Here is an 8,863-nt window from a genome sequence, read left to right on the forward strand (position 1 = left end):
TAGACCTAAACCCTGATATACTCTAAATATCCTTGCAATAAAAAGTTTACCTCTGCATACAGTGCCGTTTGACAATACTTGCTTTAAAAGCAGCATCAAGCAATTTAAAATATTAATGAGTTCAAAATGAAATCTTCCTTATTATCCAGGGGAGTACTGTGAAATAGTAGGATGAAAACAACCTTGAAACCATGCAGACCTTAGATTATTTATAGATATAGTTTTCTTTTGTTCCTGTGTCTTTGTTCTTTCAGTAGGCAGTTGAACAGTATAACTTGCAGCTTCCTCAGCAGTACAGTACAGTAATGACCTTGAACTGGCCAACTGTGCTGAATTTTATAAGGGATTTTCCCTTATAAAGTATTTCCAGTTCCTCAGTAATTAGTGCAATAGTAATCGGCAGGTATTTGGGCTGTTTCTTTCTAAATGACTCCAGAAACTACTTAAATGTAGTGACATGCAGCGGTTTCTGAATATGGGCCAGTCAGTAACTCAAAAACACTCTGGAGCATAACCAAAGCCAGGTTGCTTCCTGTTTTCAATTCATTTCTGGGTCAAATTGGAAGGGGAAAGTCAATCTGAATCGAGTTCACCCTCGAAATATAAGCGGTTGGATCGGACTGTCTCCTTATCTTGTATCTGCCTCCTTCCTTCTGAAATGTCTTGCTGATGAAGCCAAGACTAAGCTAGTAAACTGACCGGAGTAGTTTGGTGGATCAATAAGCACCTGCACTTGGGCTTTCTGCGAATGCCTCATCTTTCACTTAAACTGTCCAGTGCTGTCTTTCCTGGGTCACCTGGAGCTGTCCGAGTTTGTAAGTTGTGATCCAGACATCGAAGTCCTAACTGATTCCCATGTTTTCTGCTGACTGCTTTCGGCCAGGATTTTCATACCACTGTCAACCAACCCTTCAAGCTGTAAAGTTATCTGATTAATGAATAAGTCAAACAACTTGGTATTGCTGATTATGCTGTTCTAAGCAAAAGTTCTCATGTTTCCTAATGCTATCTCCTTTGCTTCCGTTCCTTTTAATAACACATCCAGTATATATAAAACTTTGGAATTAGCTTTGTAGAGCAATCAATGGACTGAACTCAGATAGGGTAATTGGACATTGGCAGCATATCTAGGGTATTCAGGAGTGCCTGGTAAGTGTGTGGGGAAGAGTGTGAAACAATGCCTTTGTTTTAATTGAATCAGGATTTTTGTGATCAAGTCTTAGATAAATAGGATATGGTTGGGAGACGCTCTAGTGTTTTCAGTGTGATAGGTATGATCACAGCCTGCATCTTGTCAATGTGTCTCTATATGAGAATTTAAGGCTAAACAGAATCTTCAGGATGCATTAGTATGGAAAATAGTGAATTTGCTGATGTTTGTAATCACTTTTACTCAGGGATTCATAGGGAAAAACATAGAAGGACCTGTTTGAAAATTTATCAAAGAGTTGATGAAGGTTGGTATTATGGTTTTGCCAATGGTAGAAAACATCCTCCTTGCAGATTAGAAAGGTATGAAGAACTTTGACAATAAGGACAAACAGCTTATATTTGCTGCATCTTGCTTTTTATTTTTTCGCCTTGGTTTCAAAATGTCAGTACATCACTTTCTGGGTGAAATAACAATACCTTTGAAAGAACAATTACTACTTCATGGGAGGTTTTCTTTGGGAAGGGAAAAAGGCATCTGTTGAAAGTAGCGCTCAAAATAAAAACAAATCCCCTGCTGAATATTCTGAAAGAGAGTGTTGGAAGAACCAACCTTGCCTGGAAAGATGAGCAGAAGGCTGAGGTACTTAATGCTTTCTTTGCCTCAGTCTTTAATAGTCAGACTGGTCATCCTCAGGGTTGTCAGACCCCTGTGCTGGGAGATGGAGCTAGTATGCAGAATGAAGTCCCAGTTGTTGAAGAGGTGGCAGTCACCGACCTGCTCCTTCACCTGGATGTTCACAAGTCCATGGGGCCAGATGGGATCCACCCGAGGATACTGAGGGAGCTGGCAGAGGAGCTCGCCAAGCCACTTTCCATCGTTTATCAGCAGTCCTGGTCAACCGGGGAGGTCCCAGATGACTGGAAACTAGTGAATGTGACGCCCCTCTACAAGAAGGGTTGGAAGGAGGATCCAGGGAACTACAGGCCTGTCAGCCTGACCTCGGTGCGGGGAAAGGTCATGGAGCAGGTCATCTTGAATGCCATTATGTGGCATGTGTGGGAGAACCAGGGGATCGGGCTCAGCCAGCATGGGTTTATGAAAGGGAGGTCCTGCCTCACTAACCTGGTCTCCTTCTATGATAAGGTGACCCGCTTAGTGGATGAGGGGAAGGCTGCGGACGTTGTCTACTTGGACTTTAGTAAGGCCTTTGACACTGTCTCCCACAGTATTCTCCTGGAGAAGCTGGCTGCTCACGGCTTGGACAAGTGCACTCTGTGCTGGGTTAATAACTGGCTGGACAGCCGAGCCCAGAGAGTGGTGGTGAACGGAGTCAAATCCGGTTGGCGGCCAGTCATGAGTGGTGTTCCCCAGGGCTCAGTGTTGGGGCCGGTCCTGTTCAATATCTTCAATGAAGATCTGGATGAGGGGATTGAGCGCACCCTCAGTCAGTTTGCAGATGACACCAAGCTGGGTGGAAGTGTCGATCTACTGGAGGGCAGGAAGGCCCTACAGAGGGACCTGGACAGGCTGGATCGCTGGGCCGGAGCCAACGGTATGAGATTCAACAAGACCAAGGGCCGGGTCCTGCACTTGGGTCACAACCACCCTGCAACGCTACAGGCTTGGGGAGGAGTGGCTGGGAAGTGCCTGGAGGAAAAGGACCTGGGGGTGTTGGTTGACAGCTGGCTGAGCATGAGCCGGCAGTGTGCTCAGGTGGCCAAGAAGGCCAATGGCACCCGGGCTTGTATCAGGAATGGTGTGGCCAGCAGGAGGAGGGAGGTGATAGTGCCCCTGTGCTCGGCACTGGGGAGGCCCCACCTCAAGTACTGTGTGCAGTTTTGGGCCCCTTACTACAAGGAGGACACTGAGGTGCTGGAGCGTGTCCAGAGAAGGGCAACGAAGTTGGTGAAGGGTCTAGAGAACAAGGCTTATGAGGAGCAGCTGAGGGAGCTGGGGTTGTTTAGTCTGGAGGAGGCTGAGGAGAGACCTTATTAGAGACCTTATTGCTCTCTGCAACTACCTGAAAGGAGGTTGTAGTGAGGCGGGGGTCGGTCTCTTCTCCCCAGTAACAAGTGATGGGACGAAAGGAAATGGCCTCAAGCTGCGCCAGGGGAAGTTTAGGCTGGACATTAGGAAAAAATTCTTCACCGAAAGGGTTGTCAGGCATTGGAACAGGCTGCCCAGGGAGGTGGTTGAGTCTCCGTCCCTGGAGGTATTTAAAAGAAGGGTAGGTGTGGTGCTTGAGGATATGGTTTAGTGGTGGACTTGGCTGTGATAGGTTAGCGGTTGGGCTCCATGATCTTAAGGGTCTTTTCCAACCTTAACGGTTCTATGATTCTATGTTGACATTTGCACTTCACCTCAGTCCTGGGAACCATCAGAATCTTCTACTGGTCAATTATAGCTGCTGGTGGCTACCAGACTTTGCTGTTCTGTTGAAGAACCTTTCTAATGTGGAGTCATTGTGAGGAAGCAATAGGCATGAAATGGGCATTGGCAAATCCCCATGTCATTCAGCGTGGGATAAAACCAGGAAGATTTAGGAAAGGGCTGGAGAGAGGCTGCTTTAATTAATTCTCTTCCCTGCTGCACAATAAGGCAGTTGAAAAGACACAGGGTAGAAGAAATGTCACCTTCTGCTATTATTGTCTGTGAAACTGAGATGTTGTCTTTTTAACTGCATATAATTTGGACTGTTTCTATGCTTCCCCCCACCCTCCTTAAAGGAAGAATTTAATGACAAGGGCATTTGAAAATGTGTTAATGTTTCTTTTAAAAAAAGCATTCAACCCTCTCCTACATGAATCTTTTGATACTATGTCCTCCCCATTCAAAGATGTCTGAATCTTTTTTATTGCATCCCTCAGCTTCTCCCAGAGAAGAAAAAGTTATTATGACCACTAAGATTCTCAACACCTCAAAACATTAAATTTGGTGAAATAATTTAAACAGAATGTTACTGGATGCTTGTATTTTTGGAAGAGTTCTTGTTCACTTATAAAGTTTTCCCAGAATAAAACTGAAAAGGACTTAATCTCAGAATTGCCACAATTTTGTTCCTTGTTGCCTGACCCAGATTCTTTAATCATTTAATCTGGTATTCATCTCTGTTTTTACCTTGATGTGCACCGTTGCCTGTATCAGTTCAGCAACTAAGAAAAAGGAGAGCACTGTTTGCCTTGTACTTATAAAACATGCACTCTGAACTCATTATCATTTTAAAACAAAGATACAAACTGTAACAGAGATTATTTTCTACTCAAGCCAAATGTATGATTCCCCGTCTCATAGTTCTCAGCAGTCTGAGGATGATCATCTAGTAGCATTAGACAACTCACTGTCAACTGTGGGTTACAGAGCCTGCAATGCCCAGCAAACCTGACACAACAGAGCATATTCTGAAATAATTTCCTTGGATTCACTGTCATTACATACATGGTCACAGTGACTTGTTGAACACCTGTGCGATTACTCTTTTGAGACTTGTTCATGTGATGAAACCTTACAGGGAACAATCCTTTATAATCCAACATCAGCAAACCATTACCAGAACCAAAATTTCCTTTTTTTGGGAACCCACACAAGTAACAACACCTAAGCTGAAAAACTATGCAAGTGAAAATAACCCAACTGTTGATACAGCTGGCTAACATGTACCTGTGCTACCCTGAAGATGGTTGCCAGGAAGGACGCCAAACCAAACTAGTCATTACAGCATGGAGCTGTAGGTGCCATTTCAAGACACAACGGAGCACCAGACAACGCAGCCCATCCCTCGTGCCAGCTGGTCTTTCACCACTTCAGCACAATTCAGTTCTCTAAACCAGGTCTCAGTTACCACTGATGGGACAGGATCTTTGCTCATTGCTTTTATTAGAAAGTAGGATTTTAAGTTCTGAAACACATTTTCTAATATTACTCTTTTTTATACTCCTTCAGCTACCAACAGGAGGTCCACAGAAATTTCCTGCCCCCCGAAATCTGTTTCTGAAGTAGAGTTATCAAAAAAGAAAAACATTAAGAAGACTAAAGGTGGAATTAAGGTAGGTGTACCTGTGTTTTGGGGACATCCTGTATTGTGAAAGAACTCAAAACAACATAAATACAGGTTTACATATTTATACTAGGAATTAAAAAATTGAATGTCTACAAGTTAATTCTCTAGTAAGCTTTTTTTTTTTAACACTTCACGTTGCAGTTTGAAAGTTACTCAGATGACGGTGTTAGAAAAGATTCATGCTCACATACGTGGAAAACCAAGTTACACTAAAGCAGAAATCACTTTCAAAGGATGAAAGGGGAAATGCGGAAGGAATGTGCAACAATAATATATTGAAGTGCCTGTCCTTTCTTATAGCATATGAACTATTTTGTTTCTAAAACTGGAATCTTATTCTAGCTCCTCTGAAGTTGACATGTGTTATGTTCAGGGTTTTACAAAGTTATATATTTTTCCTCATTTAAATATTTTCTAAGGGCATTTTCTACACAAAGGAGGAAAGACTAGCCATTTAATTCTTAATAAACCAACCAACAAATGAACAAAAGCCCAAGGAAAAATTCCACTGTTACCTGTTGCTGCACAGGCAAGTAAGGTTCAGGGAAGTGTATTTTGCTTTTGTGTCTCTATGATGAGATTTTTTGCATTATTGTTTCTGTAGCAAGATTCTGTTTAGGACTCTATGGACATCCTTATGCTTTCCTCCCTATTCCCAAGCTTTACAGCATTTAAGAGTCCTGCCTTTACAGCAGTCTTTTGTTTGAGCTGTAGAGACTGACTGGGATAACAACACAGCCTTTTGGCCCTCCTTCAGTATTTCATGACTGGAAACAGAAGGATCCAGAAACTTCACTCACCTGCAATTCCTGTAACTGAGATGAAGTACAGCTGTATTCTGAAACTTTTCATTTGCCCAAGCTAGCTGAAATAGCTGCTTGCAGAGACCGGACTCCTTTCTTTCCCTGCCAAATTAATGTAATACCATATTTTTCTTATTTAAAATATTTGGGTTTAGACCATGTAAACATACCAGTGAGAGAGACAGGAGGAGTAACATTGGAATTGTATTCTGAATGGTCTGTGCACAAATGTTTTGTAATTGCCAGCAGCCCCTTCAGTTACAAGTTTACAGGAAAAAAAAAAAAAAGACAAAAAAAGGACAAAACCTGAAAGATATGCAGTGCCATTCACTCCTAACCTTTTAAATATCCCTTTGCTGTAATTTTCTTGCCTCTTCCCTGCATTAGGGTTCATATTATGAGCTCTTTAGGGTAGCACATCGTTAGAATGGTAAAAAACGCAATTTAAAGTATGTTTTGAGAAAGGAAAAAAAAAAAAAAGAGAGGGTCCTGACTCTGTTGAGGGAAATAATACAACTAATATTCAGAAAAGAATAGCAAAAGAGGTTGGGTAGTGTGGGAGAGAGGTATGATCTTGATCTGGCTGCCTTAGGAAGGTGTGATGAAAACAGCAAGTAGCCCATTTCATGCTGTTCAGCAGTTTGGGGGCAGAAGAGGAGGAAGGGAATAAGCTTTGCCATTACATCTCTGGGGGAAGGTAATCACAGAATCACAAGTTGGAAGGGACCTCAGGGATCATCTAGTCCAACCTAATATACCAACCTAAAATAGGTTACATACCAGGGAGGAGATGACACACTAGTCCCTGCCATGGTTAACTTTTTCATAGCTCATTGATTATTTTAAAGGTGATTTTTAAAGGTGAGCTCTATATGAGAACATAGCTAATAATGGAGATCACATTTTATGATAAGAGTTCTCTAGGTGTTTTCCAGTTGAGTCCATTATTATTGAAGGTATTCCTAAAAGAAACATTTTGGACTTTGATTTTTAATGAGTAATTCACAGAACAGAACTCTTACATTAGCACTTTTTACACCAGTAATAGCCAATACATGGATGTGCTACTTTGGCCTAAATATTTAAAAATGGTTTAATCCTGTTAGTGCAGAAATTCCACACAGATCAGAACCACTTGTTTTAGTTCCACCCCACCCCTCGGGGGGATGAGAATATTTAGGTGAAAAAGGGGAGGAATAGTATTACCCTGAGGCACAAAAAGCTTAAAATGTATCAAGTGTCTACCCGGCACAACTGTAGTGTTTAATTTTAACTTATGATATAACGCAAGCTACTTCACCCTAACTCTTCTGCTGTCCATACCCCTGACTTACTCATACATTTGCCCTTTTTTTCCCCTAAAGCTGATAAGATTCAATTCAGTCTGATAAAATTCAATCCATTTTCTGATGTAGCCAAACCAGCCTACAACTTCAGCAAGAAGCACAGAATAAAATCTAGTTAGGAGCAGGAACATACAGCTGCTCTCACCTTCGTCCAGACTCACAGAAAGTGACTTTGGAATTAATTGTAGTCTTGTCAGCAACGCAACTAGTCAGTTGCATTCCTCCCCCATAGTTAGGTATATGCAACAACGTGGTACAGGCTTTATAAAAACATCCATCCGTTCACTTTTAAATCTACTTTCCAAGACTACAATGCAAATTATGCCCCCTCTCCTTCCCTCCCATTTTTTGTGTAAAATTTGTATTTTATTTGTTCTGATAATAGTTCAGGTGAGGATAGTTTATTAATGGATTCAGCCATCATCATCAACCAGCTAAATAATTTAGCTACATGGAATACAAGACAGGCCACTGCTTTTTCCCACCCCGAACCAGCTCTTAAAAATGGAAGTGCTCAGGAACTTAAAGATTCCATTGGAGTTTAATTATGGGCTTGGATTAACTGCAAACTCAGCAGCTGAGTTGTTTCACTGAATTTGAAGAGATTGCCTTTGAATAAGCCCAAGTAGTGCTTGGTACTTTTAAAGCTGCAGGCAAAAGGAGGAAAAGACTACTGAAAACTTGCCTGGAGCACACCTGAAATGATCCAACTCTGCAAGACTGGATAAGGAAGAAGGTTAATGTTTATCAAACTATTATGTAAAAAGCTCCAGTCCATTTCAACCTGGGGACAGCTCTTGCACATGTATACTGTACTCAGTATTTATGGGTATGCACTGTCTTACATAATATTGTTACTAGTACAAAGACACTTCTCAGCAGCACAAGACAGTTTCCCTAGACTTCTCCATGTGGCACTGTACAAAAAATTCTGAAAACTTGAAGTCTTTGTTTCCCAAACAAGTATTTCAGAATCTAAGGAACAAACTTATGCCTGTAATTATCTATATAAGGAGATAATTCACCTTCTATGGTGAAAGAACATAAAGACTTTGCCTGGAGTCAAGAATGTCTCCTGTGCCAACACTGAGCAAGGAAGTAGTAAAATAGATAGAGGTGGTGGTATTGATTTACAGCCTGCACATCTGGAATTCAGTTATTTTAACTTGTCCAGTAACTTACTAGGCTAGGTAGGATTTTGGTTTTGTTCTTTTAAAGAGTTAAAGTTGTCTAAAGAAAGCATCAGCAATTAAGTATTTTCACTTTTAATGTGTCCTTTTCATTCAGATTGAAGTGATGCATGAAGCTAGTCAAGGAGGATCTAGCAGAGTCCTGGTGATGAGTGAAAGTGATGAGAACTTGTCAACGAGAAGGAGGTAAGGCCACACACATGAGCCAGTATAATGGTTTTTTTTTTTGAATGTAATCAAGTCACTGAAATGGTTACAGCTGTGCATTTATACATAGACTATCAGCTGGAAAAACAAGCAAGATTTATCTTTTG

The 8,863-nt window shown here is 41.4% G+C and overlaps 1 protein-coding gene across 1 annotated transcript in view; it reads left to right on the forward strand.

Annotated features, from left to right (window-relative positions):
- The window catches only part of MCF2L2 (MCF.2 cell line derived transforming sequence-like 2), a 191,270-nt gene that overhangs the window by 90,825 nt on the left and 91,582 nt on the right, over positions 1-8,863 (forward strand). Inside the window, exons 15-16 of the mRNA XM_075098389.1 lie at positions 5,093-5,196; positions 8,647-8,735. Of these exons, the coding sequence (XP_074954490.1) occupies positions 5,093-5,196; positions 8,647-8,735 (193 nt within the window). The remainder of the gene's footprint in view (positions 1-5,092; positions 5,197-8,646; positions 8,736-8,863) is intronic.

Source organism: Phalacrocorax aristotelis, chromosome 7, assembly GCF_949628215.1.
Source record: "Phalacrocorax aristotelis chromosome 7, bGulAri2.1, whole genome shotgun sequence".
NCBI lineage: Eukaryota > Metazoa > Chordata > Aves > Suliformes > Phalacrocoracidae > Phalacrocorax > Phalacrocorax aristotelis.